The 18,615-nt window shown below is 43.9% G+C and overlaps 1 protein-coding gene across 9 annotated transcripts in view; it reads right to left on the bottom strand.

The window, feature by feature from the left end:
* The window catches only part of FANCC (FA complementation group C), a 72,028-nt gene that overhangs the window by 6,381 nt on the left and 47,032 nt on the right, over positions 1–18,615 (bottom strand). For 5 of the 9 annotated variants that reach the window (XM_077936067.1, XM_077936068.1, XM_077936071.1 and 2 more), the window contains 7 exons: positions 14,293–14,345; positions 12,421–12,520; positions 10,512–10,587; positions 10,265–10,346; positions 6,036–6,207; positions 2,687–2,887; positions 414–909 (listed from right to left, as the gene is read on the bottom strand). In XM_077936067.1, the coding sequence (XP_077792193.1) occupies positions 766–909; positions 2,687–2,887; positions 6,036–6,207; positions 10,265–10,346; positions 10,512–10,587; positions 12,421–12,520; positions 14,293–14,345 (828 nt within the window). In that variant the 3' untranslated portion in view covers positions 414–765. Of the gene's footprint in view, positions 1–413; positions 910–2,686; positions 2,888–6,035; positions 6,208–10,264; positions 10,347–10,511; positions 10,588–12,420; positions 12,521–14,292; positions 14,346–18,615 lie in introns of those variants that run through there. The other 4 variants (XR_013394628.1, XR_013394629.1, XR_013394630.1 and 1 more) reach the window with 2 other exon arrangements.

The following is an 18,615-nucleotide window of genomic DNA, read 5'->3' as shown; positions in this document are numbered from 1 at the left end:
GTGTAAAGAGGCTTGTGAAGGAAAAATCAAACAAAATTTATTTCTAAGCTGCACAAGTATTTTCTTGGCATTGCTCAAAGGCGGCCTGTGGTTTAGAAAGGTCTGTGGTGCACATTGCCGTAGTACACTTGCTGACTAATGCTCTTTTAACAAAATATAGATCTGCTTCCTTGGGGGGGGGGGGGGTCAGAAGAAATATAAGAAGGTGATTGGTCACTAATCTGACACAGGGATTTACTTCAAAAGTGATCATTAACAATCGCTTGTGATAGGGCTTATATTTTACAAAGCAGCGTCTCAGAAACAAGCAGTTGTGTAGCTCCCAGAGTATGGAAAGATACCATTAATCACGTAGCTTTTCTCACAAGTTCTCTCACAATGCAAAGACAGAAAAAGATTGATCCAATCCATGCTCAAATATCACTTCAAATTTACTGGCATTCAGCTACATAAGGAAAACCCTCCAGTACAATTACATTTTGTTTTCAGCCTTATGACTTTTGGGACAAAGTTAATTAGAAGAAGGTCCTTTTATGATGCAACCATATTAAATCAGAGAGTGACCTGAGAAAGGTCAGATATAATACTGCTCACAACTTCTATATCAATATTTTTAACTTTAGCATTCAACTGTACATACACATAGACACAAAACGCTTTCATATTTAAGGAAGCAAAAGACCAAATACCTTCTCTCCATCCTCCATCTGGCTGTTCTGATTAGTTAGACTGACTATTGGGCCAAGCTGAGTATCACAAAGAAAACTAAAATCCACATTTTAGTTTTAGGAGGAGATCATTCACCAGCTTTACAGTCCTTTGATATTTCATTCCAAGTTGGCCGACTCTATTTGCAAGACGAGTTAGAAGACCAGTAACTTCTGGGATTTCACTGTCTGCAACTACAAACTGAAAGGGGAGAAAAAACAACAGAATTGAGAAAGTAGAAATGCTAGTATTTAGTAGAAAATTACACTGTAGAAGACAAAGAAAAAACAACCAGGGAAACCATCCCAATCTACAGCACGAAGAGAAAAAGCTCTTTGGGTTTTACAACAGAACAGAACAGTCTTCAAGCTGCACACAGACAGGCAGCAAAGTGACTAGGGAAGTCATCCCCAGTGCTTCTCTCACTTCCACACATAACTTGGGAGAAAAGCCCATTGTAGCATTGCAGGCACCATCACCTCGCTACCTTCAGCAGCACATGGGTCAGTGAACTGACAGGGATAATAATCCCCATCTCTTTTCCACCCTGCCCCCCATCTCAGAAAAAAAGCCCTTTGGGGCCTTGCAAGAAGGCAGGCAACTTTCTACCCCTCTAAAAATAAAGTGATATTGGTGACCTAACTCTTTTCTTGGTTCTGCATTCAAACTAGAAATGAGTTCCTCTTCACAGAGGAGGGGGTTCCACAATGCAGTTCGCAACACATATTTAAAAATATTTTTAGGAGCACTCAAATTTTCTGAGTTCAACGGTTTTGAACCCGAAACAGCCTCGGCCCAGTATACCTGAAGGAGCATCTCCACCCCCATCAGTCAGCCTGGACACTGAGGTCCACCTCCAAAGGTGTTCCGCTGGTTCCCTTGCTGTGAAAAGCATAGTTACAGGGAACCAGGCAAAGGGCCTTCTTGGTGGTGGAACACCCTTCAGATGTCAAGGAAATAAACCAGTGTTTCCCAACCTTTTTTGGGCAAAGGCACACTTGTTTGATGAAAAAAATCTCGAGGCACACCACCATTACAGCCCCGTGACGTCAGTGCGCAGCGTCACGCCGGGAGGGAAGGGCGCCGGGGCGCTGCGGCTGCCGCCGCCGCTCCCGGCAGGCATGGGCCCAGCTGAGGCGGCGGCGGCTGTTGTGGTGGCGGCGATAGCGGGCGGAGGAGGGGGGGCGGCGGGGCCGAGGTGGCTGGCGGCGGCGGGGGAGGCGGCGGCGGGTGGAGCAGGAGGGCGGCCGAGGCCGGTGAGGGAGTAGGGTTGCCCGGGGCTTGAGGAGCCGTCGCCGGGAGTTGCTGCTGCTGTTGTTGCTGCTGCTGCCCGGACATGCCGGCCTCCTCCTCGTCCGCTGTCTCGCGCTCCTCCCTTTTGCGCGCGCTGCCTCGCCGCCGCCCCATTGGCCAGGTCCTGTCAGCTGATCCTGTGTTATTTCCTGTGTGTGTGTGTGAGGGGAGAATGGAGAGAGAAACCTCGGCACCACCACCGCGGAGCCGCCCCCGGCTCGACGCGGATCCTCACCGCCGCCGCCCCGCCTCTCGCCGCCCGACTCGCCCGCCTCCCTCCCACGGCACAGCAGGCAACGTCTCGCGGCACACTAGTGTGCCGCGGAACACCGGTTGGGAAACACTGAAATAAACAACTATCGGACTTTTAGAAGACATCTGAATGTTTGATGTTTTAGCATGTTCCGATATATGCTGTGAGCTGGCCAGAGTGGCTGGGGGAAATCATCATCATCATCTTCAAACCAGAATTCTCCCCGCCATAACTTTAATCCAGGTGTAGGAAAATGGTATACACCACCTTTTGGTTTGCTCCACCATGTGACACAGAGGCTGTGATGAGTGCACACACAACTAAGGCACAAGCAGGGGCTTCCTTGTTCACAATGGACGTTCTGCAGAATTTTTATTTGTTCACACTGGTAGGTATCTTGCTATCAGTAAAAAAATGAAGAAAAATACTTACATGGGTAATAAATTCTTTGGCTACTGTGTGTCCAGTAGGAGTAAACAGCAGAAAGCTGATAATCAGGTGTGTAACTACCAGGTTGCTACTTGATTTGTTTTGTTCTGTTCCACTGCTAACTGCAGTCTGCAGATCTGTGACAGAAATAGTTGGAGTTCTGAACAGGTCAGTCAGATGGTCACATGCAGATCTTGCTTCCACCTGTTGCAAGGAATAAAAGTTTGCAAAGTGAAAGATACATTTGTTTTCTTGAGATTTGCAGAAAAGCACATAACTGATTCCTGAGCCAGTGATGGAGGGTCACAGAGGGAGAGATTCTGCATCGTTTACTTTCTGGACCACAAAGAGCAGAATGAAGATTCCAAAAGAACTAGAAACTCCCCGCTTTTGGTAGTCTTGAAATACTAAGCACCGAGGACCATGATACAGGGTTTGACCTCTCTTTTTTTGGTAAAAGGAAATGGTGAAAGTCACAAAGTGGAATGAAGTTAGGTTGTTCTATTGTGGGAAAGAGAACAGAAGGCTCTTTGAGAGCTCATGACAATACAGCAGCTACAAATCAATTAATCCCCGTGCAATCTGACCTCATCTGATAAAAAAATCTGATATAAATCCAGGGGGGTTGGTTTCCTTCTAGTATTGTTTAAAATACATCCCCCCCCCCACCTTCCCGTCTTGGAGCAGCCAGAACAAACAGCTTCTGGAGCCAAAACAGAGGCAGGATTTGAGAGTCTGTGCATTAAAGGAAATTATTGGCTAGATCCTAAGAAGTATTACCTAAAAATATTTGCTACATAAAAGGCATGGCAGGAAATGGAAAATATCTCCTTCCTGGCAACCCTAAACACACTAGTTTTAAGCAATTTATTTCCGTATTGTGTCTTTCCCCCTCTGTCAACGTTTATAAATATGCTTCCTGATTTAAAAATGTCTATATCATTGGCCCAACGAATGCGGCAGGCTGCATTCTGGACCTTGAGCAGGAAGAGGGTAATCTGAAAGTGGGGGATATTGACATCGCCCCTTGTCATGGTCAGATTGAGGCTTTCAGCACCTTCTCCCCCCTGCAGAGGTGGGCCGCCATCATAGGCTAATGGGTTTCCAGACAGCTATAGGGGATTTTCTGGCTGGTATGACTGGTGCTTCTGTCAAAGCCCTGGCTGGGACATCCAAATAGCTCAAGCCATTGACATGATCACCCCTGAGTGTCTTTCTCCCACTTCATGGAACCCATTTAGCCCCCTGGTATACCCCAGAGTTTAGGATGAGGAAAAAAGTTGGGAGACAGTTTGAACACAAGTGGAGGAAAACTCTGGTCGAATGAAATTGAACGCTGGTGAGGACTAGTGGCAGGGAAGGTAACAAAGTAGGCTGGGCCAGATTAATGCCTCCTTGCAATATGGGGTGGTCCCTGCCAGCTTAAAACCACTCCTCCAGAATCCCTCCCTGGTCTCAGAAAATCTTCAGGTCTATTTCCATTCTGTAATTATACATAAATTGATTTCAACATTAATTTAACTTCTGGCACCCCCACAACATGTATATAATGGCTGCAGTTTCACTCTTTTTATTTTGCCTACTCAGGGGTTAAAATTCTCCTCTCTGTGGAAACTGCTGCAAAACCACATGCTTAAAGAGTTTTTTTTTTCTTTTTTATCCTTAATTTCAGTTTTGCAGCTGAAGAAAAAGGGGTGTGGGAGGAGAGAGTATTTACTGGAAAGGGTCAAGTTAGGGCATGAGCGGTTAAAGAAATTAAAAGGTGTAAACAGAACTAACCCCTGGCAGCATTTTAATGAGAGAAGACTCCGTAAGTAAAGGAAGTGACAATTAAAATTTCCAGAGTTTACTATTATTTTGTGGTGCCCATAATGAAGGTGCCAGGCTCACCTCTGTAGTGCAATTTTGCATCAAGAGAAGACTGCAGTCTAGTGTCACTGCATTTTTTACTACTACTGTCACTACCATTAGAAGCAGAACTATTCCCTGAACTTCAGGGAGGCCATTAATGTACAGAAAACTTACTGTGTACACTCTTACTTGTGCAAAACACAAGAGGCACATAGAGGTATTAATAAGCACACATACTAACATGGAACATATAACTGCTATCACTTAGCAAGTCACCTGAGTCACAGCTGCAGCAGCTCCTGGTTCTATCCCTCTTTGCCTGTGGGCAGTGAGCACATAGTGCACAGTCAGGCAACAGACCGCCCAGTTGCCAGAATTCAAAGGAATGCCATGGGATAAAGTTGATGAGAACATCCATAATGGACTAATGCGAAGAGTGTACATTACCCTAGAACAATGCCAGTTGTTGGAAAGGGAAAGAAATAGCCCAACATAATTGTGTTTCATTTATTTTTAACTTAAATTATTTTAGTGAGCTTTCTGGATAAAAAGTCAGGATAGAAATCAACTAATTGGCTAACTGAATAATAGCTCCCATGTCTTTATATGAAAAGGGTACTTGGCGGTAAGTCAGGATGCCTGCAGCTCCTTTGTCACAAGATCACTATGATTTCTAAAGGTATATTAGACAGGAAAGGTTAACCTAATGTCACTGCTATTGGTGATAATGGAAGAACTGTCTCGTTACCACCACACAAAGTTTTAACGTGATCATACTGTGAGACCGCCAAGAGCTATACAATTTTACTAGTGAATGATTCAAGAGTGACAACTGACGGTGCAGAAAGCTAGCTGAATAGAGATTATTACATTATAAATGCTAAATGGACAGCTAGCATTTTATTCACCTGCCCTACTAATAGTCTAATCCTCAGAGCTGCCCTACTAATAGTCTAATCCTCAGAGCTGCTATTTTCCACTACTGATACAGCAGAGTTGCTGTGGCCAGCAACAGACTTAATAGAAAGTCTTGTGACTGGAAATTTTAATGAATGGAAGATCCCTAGAAAGAATCTCTAAGCCTTAAACCAGGAACAGAGGACATCTGGGCCACAGGCCAAATTAGGCCTGCTAGGGGTCCTAATTTGGCCCAAAAGGCCATTTTCTCCAAGGCACGGCTGCCTGATGTCATATGAAACCAGGTATAGGGCAGGCAAAGCCATGACTGCAAACGCACTCCCAATTACTCCTTGGCAAAACTGCGTTGCATTCAGTGCCTTTTAAATTTCCTGCCAGAGGCAAGGCCCACTTTCCAAGCTCCTGAATGGAGCCAATCCCTGCAGAAAGTGGGGTTTGCGATCAGCACTGGATTTCAGTTACAGCCTTTACAGCCTTAGCTTAAATAACAACTGGGGCAAAATATTTCTTCTACACCAATGCCTCACATTTCTGACATATGGCCGATTACTGAATTCTCGCACGCATAGATAGAACTACCCACCATTGTTTGAGTTCTCCGCCGATTCTCTTCACCTGGATAATAGTAAAATGCCAAAAGCCACAACAACGCATCTGAGGATTCCACTTGTGACAACAACTGCTCTGCTGCGATATCAGCCCATTCTCCGAAATGAACAAACAAAAACCAGTTCTCAAAGAGGTCTCCACAATACCTGGAATAGCACAAAATGTATTTCAGTTTTTCCATTAATTATAATTTTAAATTTCATTATAGATTCCCAAGAGGTGCTCATTTGGAACCTGTGCAGTCTTATCTGCACATGAGGCAAGGCAATCCATGGCAGTACAATAATAATATTTCATAATAGGAAAAGTAATTCCTTCAGCAGAGAGGTATCTAGCAATTAATTTCCAATATGCACTTAAATAATAAAAAAAATAGGTCACAAATATTTTAGACATTTTTCTTAAAACTGCACTTTGAAAACTGTCTTCTGTCTTGAACAACTTTTACATGCAAATGAAACACAAACTTTTGTTTCTCATTTCTGTTATGAGATTACAGTGGTACCTCTGGTTACAAACTTAATTCCTGAGGTCCGTTCTTAACCTGAAACCATTCTTAACCTGAGGTACCACTTTAGCTAATGGGGCCTCCCACTGCCAGTGCGTTGCCGGCGCACGATTTCTGTTCTCATCCTGGGGCAAAGTTCTTAACCTGAAGTACTACTTCCGGGTTAGTGGAGTCTGTAACCTGAAGTGTTTGTAACCCGAGGTACCACTGTATAGTGTTTGAGGAGCTGACCATAGTTATTTATTTATTTGTATTTTATTTTAAATATTTTAGCCACTTTTCAGATCAACTATCCATCCAAAGCAAAACAAAAGATAAAACATAACATAACACAACTCTTGACATAAAAAATATAGAAAACATAACTGTGCAAGGGCCATAGCTCAGTGGTGGACCATGGGCTACGCATATAGAAAGTCGCAAGTTCAATTCCTGGAATTTCCAGGTTAGACTGGAAGTGACTCCCTCCTGAAACCCTGGAACTCCACTGCTGGTCAGCAGAGATGATACTGGTGGGGGTGCACTGCCCAGAAGCACCCGGTTCATAGAGTTGGGGCATTACTGGACCTGTTGCTGCTTATATGTACAGTACAGACAACAGTAGCCAGAAATGCTTTTTACCAACTCTGGTTCACAAACGCCACCATTTCCTAGAGAAGGCTGACTTGACCATGGTAGTTTGTGTCCAAATCACTTATGTTATGCTAGTTTATTTTCACTAACTTTCACTTTGTATCTGGACTCAATTCAAGGTGTTAGCTTTTATCATTAAGACACTAAATTTAATTTGCTCCATACAGTATTTTAATGCAAACTTGCCCAATTTGCACTTTCTGAAATATGCAAACTGAAATACTGCTTAAAAGCAATGCAGTTCCCCAACCAAATAAGAGTACAGTGGTACCCCGCAAGACGAATGCCTCGCAAGACGGAAAACCCGCAAGACGAAAGGGTTTTCTGTTTTGGAGGCGCTTCGCAAGACGAATTTCCCTATGGGCTTGCTTCGCAAGACGAAAGCCCATAGGGAAATCTCCGGGGACCTGTTTTAAATTGCTGGCGGTCGGGAGCAAAGACTTTCGCCCACAGCCGGCCTTCAGAAGAGGTCCTGGACCTCTTCTGAAGGCTGGCGGGGGGCAAAGGTCTTTGCTCCCCCCCGCCTGCCTTCCCGGGACAGCGGAGACTTCTCTGCTGCCCCGGGCGATCTTAAAATGCTGGCGGGCGGGAGCGAACGCTTCGCTCCCGACCCCCAGCATTTTAAAATCTTTGGGCGAGTGTCTGCAAGCCTCGCGCGCCCGGCAGGAGGTCCCGCCGGGTGCGCGAGGCTTGGGGCGGCAGCCTGTCACCCGAAGCACGGGGAGCCCTTCGGAGAGCTCCCCTTGCTTTGGGCGAGTGCCTGCAAGCCTCGCGCGCCCGGCAGGAGGTCCCGCCGGGTGCGCGAGGCTTGGGGCGGCAGCCTGTCACCCGAAGCACGGGGAGCCCTCCGGAGGGCTTCCCCTGCTTCGGGCGAGTGTCTGCAAGCCTCGCGCACCCGGCAGGAGGTCCCGCCGGGTGCGCGAGGCTTGGGGCGGCAGCCTGTCACCCGAAGCACGGGGAGCCCTCCGGAGGGCTTCCCCTGCTTCGGGCGAGTGCCTGCAAGCCTCGCGCACCCGGCAGGAGGTCCCGCCGGGTGCGCGAGGCTTGGGGCGGCAGCCTGTCACCCGAAGCACGGGGAGCCCTCCGGAGGGCTTCCCCTGCTTCGGGCGAGTGCCTGCAAGCCTCGCGCACCCGGCAGGAGGTCCCGCCGGGTGCGCGAGGCTTGGGGCGGCAGCCTGTCACCCGAAGCACGGGGAGCCCTCCGGAGGGCTTCCCCTGCTTCGGGCGAGTGCCTGCAAGCCTCGCGCACCCGGCAGGAGGTCCCGCCGGGTGCGCGAGGCTTGGGGCGGCAGCCTGTCACCCGAAGCACGGGGAGCCCTCCGGAGGGCTTCCCCTGCTTCGGGCGAGTGCCTGCAAGCCTCGCGCACCCGGCAGGAGGTCCCGCCGGGTGCGCGAGGCTTGGGGCGGCAGCCTGTCACCCGAAGCACGGGGAGCCCTCCGGAGGGCTTCCCCTGCTTCGGGCGAGTGCCTGCAAGCCTCGCGCACCCGGCAGGAGGTCCCGCCGGGTGCGCGAGGCTTGGGGCGGCAGCCTGTCACCCGAAGCACGGGGAGCCCTCCGGAGGGCTTCCCCTGCTTCGGGCGAGTGCCTGCAAGCCTCGCGCACCCGGCAGGAGGTCCCGCCGGGTGCGCGAGGCTTGGGGCGGCAGCCTGTCACCCGAAGCACGGGGAGCCCTCCGGAGGGCTTCCCCTGCTTCGGGCGAGTGTCTGCAAGCCTCGCGCACCCGGCAGGAGGTCCCGCCGGGTGCGCGAGGCTTGGGGCGGCAGCCTGTCGCCCGAAGCACGGGGAGCCCTTCGGAGAGCTCCCCTTGCTTTGGGCGAGAAGTCTCTGCTGCCCCGGGCGATCTTAAAATGTTGGCGGGCGGGAGCGAAGCGTTCGCTCCCGCCCGCCAGCATTTTAAAATCGCCCGGGACAGCAGGGGCTTTTAAAATGCTGGCGGTCGGCAGCAAAGCCCTCCTGTCCCCGGAGCTTGCGGGGCGGGAGGTGGGAAGAAGGGCTTTTTTTCCCACCGCCAGCCTTCAGAACAGCCTTCTGAAGGCTGGCAGTGGGAAAAAAGCCCTTGTCCCCCCCCCCCAGCCTTCAGAAGAGGTCGGGGAACAGACTGTCCCCGGACCTGGTCTGAAGGTGGTTTCCCTAGGAACGCATTAATTGATTTTCAATGCATTCCTATGGGAAACCGTGCATCGCAAGACGAAAAACTCGCAAGAAGAAAAAACTTGCGGAACGAATTAATTTCGTCTTGCGAGGCACCACTGTATATAAAAATACACATATTAGGTGAAAGTATACATGATAGTGAATATATTAATGAAAACAACATACAGAAATGCAGTATTGTAGGGGAATTTGCTTGGAGGGGGAAAGTGTTTTAAGAGAAATGCACACTAAAAGACTGGCAAAATTTCATGAGGACATCTTTAACCCCCACAAACCAGAAACCAATACAAAAATGCAGCAAACTGAGAACTGGAAAATTGCGCAATTGAAAAATCATCACTGGGGAACAGCATATCTCAGGAATCATTTCCTTCCCATATGATCCTGGTCAAGGATTTTGCTCACCTTCTGAGCCCAATCTTGCTGTCGTTACACTCAAGAAAATCTGACTTGCAGCAATGAGAGATTATGGTGCAAACCTCCCATTCCTGCTTTGGCTAAACTCATTTTGTTTTGGCCTCACCCGCTACCCAAAAGATTAGCCACCAGGGAGTGCAGTTCTTAGGCTGAAAAGGGTTCCCCACTCATGGTTCCAGGCAAACAGACAGCTCCACCTGCTGTCTTTTTGTGCACAGAAGATGCTACCCCACTGAACTAAATGGGAAGCCCTTGTAGACAAGAGTGCTCTAAGACAGCAATCTATGAATGGTCTGGGCTACTAATGTCTTCCCATTTGTTTAATTTCAAGCTTGCCTTGTTGCTGTTGTTTTTTAAACCAATCCAGTAATAAATCAAAACTAAAGGGAATGAAATTTAAACTATCAAGCTATCCCAAGCCAATGGCATTCCCAAAATAAAAGGAAAAGGGAAAAAGCCAAAAAAAGAAACCATTGCTACTGTTGCTTACCCATTACACTTTGCTTCTACTGTTGCTTTGAGCATTTCTGCAATGTGGGTCAAGTGTTGATGCAAACCAGTAGCTGGCAAGTCTAAAAGATAAATATTAGTAGGAGCCATTTGAAGTGAAAACCAAAATATGCACTATTTTGTATTACAGAAAATTCTTAATAAACTAGAGGATTTGTAATACAGTACATCAATCTCAAAAATAAACACAGCTGGTAATATGGAAAGCACTTCATAGCTGATCTTACCTGAGGGATGTTTAAGGAAAGCCATCACAAGTGAATGAGGATTATTAGGAAAGTAGGCCTTCAGTGGAAACTTAAGCTAAAAGAAAGTCAATAAAAGTATCACTTATGGACTAGTTCTTAAAACTTGCCCCATCAGAAAATATGCAAATACAGCACAAAACATGCTATTCATATTGAAGGAAAGGAACCCTACAGATTGCATTCTTACAATGCCACAAACCTCACAACTTTGCTCAAAGTCCTCCTAGCCAACTTTTTAAAAATCCTTTCCATGTCAACATAGAACTGGTGAGTTGTAAGGGGTGATCTAGAGGGGAAAAACCATGATCCCAAGCCGAGAGTTGTATTTGATCCAGGGATCATTATTTGTTTTGCAATCAGTAACCCAAAAGCAAACCTTCCATGGTTTGTCTTGGTTTCCTTCCCAGAGTGAGCTGGGAGGAATGGAAAGAAATGCACAGTAAACTATGGTTTATGGCTAACCAAGATGTGTGAATGCAGCACACATGTAGATAGTCTAGCTTTGCAGCATTTTTTGTGAGAGTGAGTTTTTCTGTAATATTACTATCTGGACTTCCTGAACATATCTGCCCACAACAATTGCATATGGTTACAAGACTAACATGTGGTACCCACAAGGCTGAATGAACAAAACAACATTTTGTTTCCAGCAGAAGTTGTCCATATATTTTATATCCATATACACAAAGATTTGGAGAAATTCTGACTGTTTTGCAGTCATCCTCTACATCAAAGATTTGTGCAGAACTCAAGACATGTACGGTTAAAGAGCTGTAAGCACTCCTGCCTGCATGCCAAACCAACACCCAAGTATTTCTCTTCTCTAATAAAGAGTGAAAATGAAATCTCATGCAAACAACATATAGAAGATCAAGTTAATGTTTTAAAAAGAGCTCAACAACAAAGCACACAAACAACCTCTACAGCATAGTTGGCTCCTAGCCATTTGAAGGGTGTGTGGGATCTTGGATTACGTTCTCCACTCAGTCGCCCCCGCCACCCTGAGGCTGCAAAATGTGCTGCTGCCATAGAAATAAAGCTGCATAAAATTAATGGGTGTGGCATCTGTACATATTAACTGAGACAGCTGCAATTTCAACTCTAATTTATACCTTTTGAAACTAAAAGAGAGATTTAATCACAATGCTAATTAGTCAATTACTGTACTAGTTCCAGTAAGACCCATCTTTTCACTAACTAACAGTTCCCCCAACAAAATTTAAAAGTCACAATGCAGTATTTGGTTCTCTGAAAAGTTTTATGGGAGTAAAGCCTGACAAGATTATGTGGCCCCAAACTAAAGCATCAGACTACGAAGCATGGATACTTAGGTTGCCTAAAGGAAAACGAAGTAATCCAAATGGTACTACAAGTACAAAACTATAGGGAAGAATCAGACGTTACATGAGGGTGTTAAGAAGTAGGGTCAAGTTGTTACAGTTTTTCTAGGTGTAAATCTAGAATAAATATTTATTCATTAATATTTGTTGAGAGAGAGTGTGTTTGTGAGAAAAGAGAGATCATTAACTAGTAGACACCCTATGAGGCGGAAAGGCACACTAGATTCATGATGTAGTACAGAAATAAAAAACATAGTTTTGTCAAATGGACAGTTTATCATAACTTGTACAAGTATATAATCTACAATTGTGAACTAATGCTGTGAAAATAATTTGTGGATTAAGCCTCCTCCCCCCAAAACCCTTCTAACATTTGATTCCATTTAAGACACCTCAGATTTATCTTGGCATTTATTTACTACAGCAGCAAGGCATTATTTTGCTCATTGTATTCTTTTAGCACTTTGCAACCTAAAATTGTTCTTTTTATACTACATTTTGAAGCATCTCATTTAAAAAATAATAATGAAAAATGGAATTCAACTAACCTGCTTATTATTCTTGTGGTATGCTTGAACAAAGCACTGTGTAAATACCTGCATTACGGTCATTACTTCTGGTGCTCCATCAGTTTCCAGCAGTGCATTCCTGAGCAGCAAAAAGTTTAAGTATGACAAGTCAGATTATGAGTGTGCCAATCATGCAACCATTAATTGAGAGAAGGTAAAAACAAATGAGAGCATTCTTCCCATGCCTTGGGCTGTGGTCTTAAACCTATCTAGCTATTGTGCAACCTGGGAAATAAAAACACTAACTTCACTTTGCTTCTTATTCTGCTTCTTTTTTAAAAATGAACATACAAATACCATTCTGCAATATAATTGCTGTTATTACAAATCCAATGTCAAGCTACAATTGTTTTACCTTGTTTTGGCAACTGCAAACCCTCCAGCTACAACTGTAAACACAGTATCTAGTTGCTCAGTTTCTTACATATTAAATCTCATACTAGAGTTTGCTCTGGAAGCAGGGACATGAAAGGAAGAAATGGCACAGCTATTGTTTGGTGGCATCAAACCTCTGAGCTCATCCCCTGGCTCTGGTTAAACATGTTTCCATCTTCCCTAATCCTCATTCTCCCAACTCTTCGGCATATCTGTTTTTGCTGTCATATTAATGCTGTTGATGCGCAATAGGCATTTTGTATGTGGATTATGATTTATTTGTGTGCACTAGGACATTTCCGCTCTCATTCCCCCATCTTGATTTGTAAGTGGTTCATTCTTTTCAAGTTTACTTGGAGAAAGCTTGGGCAACCTTCCAACATTCATCATAAGCTTTGAAAGAACTCATCTGATGTCTCCGTTACCTCTCCTCACCTGGTCTCCAAAGGTGAGAGCTCACCCTTAGTTCCCATGCTTCCAGTCTGCAGTGCCTGCATGCTCATTGCCAAGGAGAACTCTGGACACTGGTTTTGTTTTTAAAAATCTTCCTTCTAAGGAATTAGGAATTTCCCCAAATTCCTATCAACAATGGAGGTTCTGAGCATCTCATAAGTTCTAACTGCAGATAAAAACAACAGGAACTTAGGACAAGTTCTCCTGCTGCCAGTCTTTGCTGCTACACGTTTCCTTCCCCATTCTGCAGCTTAGTGTCCAGAAAGTAGGGAAAGGAGAGGAATGGGCAGCAGAAAACTCTATAACTGATGGAGGGTTACACCACAAGCAAATCCAAAACAGGGAGGGGTAAATGGTCTTGCTGGAAATGGCTCAGTGATTTCTGAATTGTTGAGTGGGGGAAGAGTTCACTTTTAGCACGTCCATATTTAGCAAGGGATTTGCTCCTAAAGCTCCCTCTCAAGTTCAGAACTCAAAGGCAGTCTAATTCTTGATTTGATATCCCTTGAAACTATCTGAAATGAAAATAATTGTAAAAGAAAACCACTTCCCTCAAGATCATTCAAATTTCTTTTCCTGAATATTCCTTGCCACTTTTGAATTCTACAACTTATTTAGTTTTCATGGGTAGATAAATTTCAAAAGCCAGTATCTTTGTGGCATGTAGTGGAATCAAACAATTAAACAAAAATGGATTCCATTATACTTGGACATGAGGGTTGCTATGATAAAATGTGTATGTAAGTACCTCAAGCACAGGCTGGTTTTTCTACTATCAGTTATACAACATCTTGGATTTAATTCTTTGCCTTGAATAGCCAGCAGTGGAACTAAGCTGCGCATGTTGTTCTGTGGATCAGATTCTCAATATTAAGAAATTCTTCATAATTTTGTGAATGCTATCACAAGATGCACCATATTTAAAATATGGAAACGCTGGGACATTCTTATGCAGTTCTATATTGTTTACTGATTTGGGATGGATAGGCAAAATCCTTCCACATAAATTGTCTGTAATCTTACTTGAAAATTTCGTCTATAGTTCTGAAGACAGCCGGATGACATGCAGCTTGGTCCTGTTGCAAATAACAAAAGAACAAGTAAGGTAGTTTAGACAAAGCTTGTATCATAAACTCAACACAAAGCAACAAGACAAACAATAGCTGGTCACCAAAGCATGTAACTCGAATATAGTTCTCGATAGAGTGGAGCTGATAGTCCGAAACAATAGTAGGGCACCAGCTTGGAGAAGGCTATCTTAGTCCAATAACTTAAATGTGCTTCTTCTCTCCCATGATGCAGTGACTTCAGGGGAATGACTGAGACTAACAGCGACGTTAAGCAAGTGAGGATGGTTTGTTATAATAAAAATGGAAACAGGAAATTAATGATGAGAGCCTGGTTGTTTTCAAGCTACTGAAATTAGTAAAAAAAAATTAAAAGATGCATAACTTCTAGAGACCATGATGCAATCCACTACTTTTCCCCCCCAAAAAGAAAAGTGAATCCAGTAGGGTCACAATTTATATTACTGTTAACATGTTAAAAACCTAAACAGCGGGGGGTGGGAGGGACCCTTTCCAAGCCTGTTGTGTTAATTACCTAGTCTTTGAATTTCCAAGGACAATGGTTTAAACTTTCTAACTTCATGGAACACTCGACACATTAACTTACCTGCTATGGAACCCCTGCGTGTTGCTGAGGATTCTGAGTGTTCTAGGGTGTACACTTTATTCTTGTGGGCTATCATACAGGGCTTGGCAGAATGGGGAAGAAGCATTTTTCAGCAAATTCCCCTTTCTTGCAGCCCCTCTTTCCTAACCCTTAACCAGAAATCTGCTCTGGAAGGCTAAAGCAAATTGGAAGGGGGCTTAGAAAGAGTATTAATTGACCTAAGTTGATCATGGCCATACATTTCCATGGGTCTATTCCGAGCAATATGGCCCCATACTTGTGGGTGGCTGTTACCAAACCTTTAACAGGTGTAAAAGTTTTCCCCAAAGTACCATTGATTTTCCCAGGGTTCGTTTTTCATATCCTTTATAGATTTGAATTTTATTTCAAAGGTCTATGTAACCAAATTCATAGGAGGCAAGTAAATATCTGAAATGATGCTGTCATGAGACTTGTTTTGGGTGTTTAACAATATGATTTAGTAAAAGTCCTGTATCAATTTGGTTATTAGCTAAAGGCTGTTTCATCTGAGATTTATCAGTGACTGTCAGAGGTTATTTTTAACTTTTACTATTATTCTCAAAGTTAAAAATTAATGAATATCAGCATTCAAAAGATACTAATATTTACAATACACAAATTCACCTTATTGATGCAAAGTCACTTTCTTATACTTATTTTTTTGTTTCTTTTTAAAGAAAATCAGCCACAGGATAAAAAGATGGGTTAATGGCTTTCCAGACAGTTTTTATGACTAGCTGCCCCAACTTGGAGCACTGAGCAAACAGAAATTGTTCCATCCAACTTTCATGTTGGGAAAGCTCCACTCCAAGTGCTCAAAGCAAATATTCATGTAGCCAAGCCAGCTACACAGGGGAAAATATTTTGAGGAAGTATAGATCTCACAAAGCATAAAGGCGGAAATGAGAAGAGAACCGTTAGTCTAAACATCTTCTCATTTTTCCTCACATGTCACTATCATATTGAAAAGATTACATGTCACCTCATTTTCATGTTGTACTCCAGTGTTTTGCCATATAGTTGCATTTAAGTTATCATATTAAATGTATGCCACCTAGTGTTCATGACTATTCACAGCTGGCTTTATCACATATTTCTAAAAAAAATAAATACAGATTGTTGAAGAACTGTCATTTCCAAATTCCTTTTGAAAGTGAATTGGGTGATATATGTTAAAGTGACAAAATGTAGGCAGGAGGTGTAGTGCCTTTCTTGCATACAGTAACTGCTCGGTTTCACATATTTGTACAATTTGGAGGCTGGTGGTTTTCATATTATTAAGGTTAACACCACTATCTTTTTTAACCATACCATAGAATCTTATTTACTAGACAGCCTTTAACACCTCCTTAACTTTAGCAATGGCCCTGCATTTTTACATTTCTTTGCCAAGAAGAGTAGCACGCGTGCACACACACACACACACACACACACACACACACATTTAAATACAGTAAGGAAAAAGTTGATCCATAACAAAATGTTACACTGTAGAGTGCTCCCATTCAGGATTCTAGCCACACACACACCCCAATAGTCAATTATCATTGTGTGGTCACTGAGCATCCTCAGTACTTGTGGAATGGTTTTGTGGTTTCCCACCACGGAGTCCCCCCGCTAAATATTTTTTGCACTTTTTCAAATCTTGTGGCTCCCCCAAGCCTACTGATAGCTCCTTTGTGTGGGTGGATGGGCCACATATGGATCAGCACTCGGAGAACTGAGATTGGTAATAAAAGTGTACAAGTGGGGCCCTGCAATGAAATGTTGCACTGTGGGTTGCTTCTGTTCAGGATCCTAACCATTCCATTCACACATCCCCTATCCCATTTTCCCTTTCTCCTTCACATGTATGTTTCATGGCCACTGAGCATGCTCAGTTCTGACAGCTGCCTTCTTACACATGGGTGGTTAGTTTGACTATGCAAGTGCCAAAGTGAACTATGTAAGTTCAAATTCCTTTTCAGCTGTGAAGTTCTCAAACTAATCTACCTCATAAAGTTGCTGTGAAGCTAAAACACCAGGCTTTGCTGGACACAAACAACTTAATAAGTAAGCTTGATCATGGCCATACGTAATTTTAGTTTGCAGAGTCTGCAATATCAAATGCATTTTGGAACCAGTCAAGAATTCTGTGTAAGATTAACTAATAGCTTGGTTTAGCTAGCAATAAATTGATGTCACGTGGACTTGCACTGCACTGCAGTATCACCTGCATTGATTTTTGGTATTCTACAACTTTCTGTTGAAGTTAAGCTTAGCTGACGTTTAGTCTCAAACACTGATTGTGTTCTATTTGAAATGTTACAGCGAATGTTTACATGCTCAAAGGGTTCTTAATAGAAGACAGAAAATCTCTTAAGCAATACACAGTGTTAGTGGAATCTAAATAAAAAGCTGTCAACTAAAAGAATCTGACAAAATCTGCACAAAGTGAAATGTGACTTTATTTAAACTAGCCTAAGAGCATCAGAAACTGGCAGGTGCTTTTGCTTCTCAGTGCCCCTAGCTCTATCTGAACTCCATCTTTTACATGGGTAGCCAGGAAAGGGCAGAAAATAAAGCCTTGTGCTACACCAGGTTGTAGTGCATATTTAGCCAGTGAGCTATAAAGGCTTTTTTGTTCTCCTCTTCCCTAGTACCCATTGTGAAGGCACACTCATACTGCTGTCAGCTCAACTCTGCACCAAACACTGAGGTCACAGGAAAGGAGAAGGACCAAGTGCTCCTCTTACCGATGGTGGCACCTGTTTCAGAACTCTGAGGCAGAGAGATCTCTTCCCACATCTTTCAGTCCTGTAACGAAGCCACCACTGTCACAGCAGCGGCCACCCACTTAGTTTGATGCAGACAGGATACATGGCAAGTGTGTTTACCAGTCTATTTAACAATAGTAGCAGCTTCAACTAAAGATTCCAAGATGAGAGACTAGGGAGAGATCCCTACCCCGAACTGGTTACTTTACATTAACTTTTGTTGAAATAGCTGCTACCATCAGAAAGCCGGGACACTTTGTCACTTCTCTAGCAACACAACAAAACAGCAAAAGGCTCATATTTGTCAACTCCCAAAATCCACAAGATTGGCCATTTTTGAATGTTGTTTTCTTCACAGTTGTGGAGCAATAAATTATCTCGGGGGCAGATGAACACCTCGGGATCAGTTTCAGATCTTTTGACACAAAAGAGGCAAAGATATCAAGACTGAAAAACAAAATCACATCAAATCGAAAGCTGGGAACAGACTGTGTTCCAAAAGCAGTTGCTCAGCTGATGTCCATCCCAGCAGATATGTACCCATGTGTGGGCCACGGTCTCGTTTCTCATGCTATTATGCAAACAATTTTCATGCTGTTGCAAGTTGCACAAGCATCGCCTGCTGGTGTTACTGAACAGAGTTTGCCACAGAAGACCAGTGAGTCCAACAGAATGCTTTTGCATTCATGAGAAAATCACTTTGGTGATACCTGTGGCTGGGCATCAGTGCAAAAAGACTGCAACATTCATACAACTAATTTCTGACAATACCTGTAATTGTTTCCCTTCCCCATGCAGTTCACACAAGATATTTGCCTGATTATTTTGGTATGTTTTATGCAGACACCTTTAACCATCTGGAAAAAGAACTAATGTTACCTACTCCTGAAAAGCA

This window comes from Podarcis muralis, chromosome 11 (genome assembly GCF_964188315.1).
Source record: "Podarcis muralis chromosome 11, rPodMur119.hap1.1, whole genome shotgun sequence".
Taxonomy (NCBI): Eukaryota; Metazoa; Chordata; class Lepidosauria; order Squamata; family Lacertidae; genus Podarcis; species Podarcis muralis.
The sequence above is the reverse complement of the archived record's forward strand: the minus strand, read 5'-3'. Positions and strand labels throughout refer to the sequence as shown.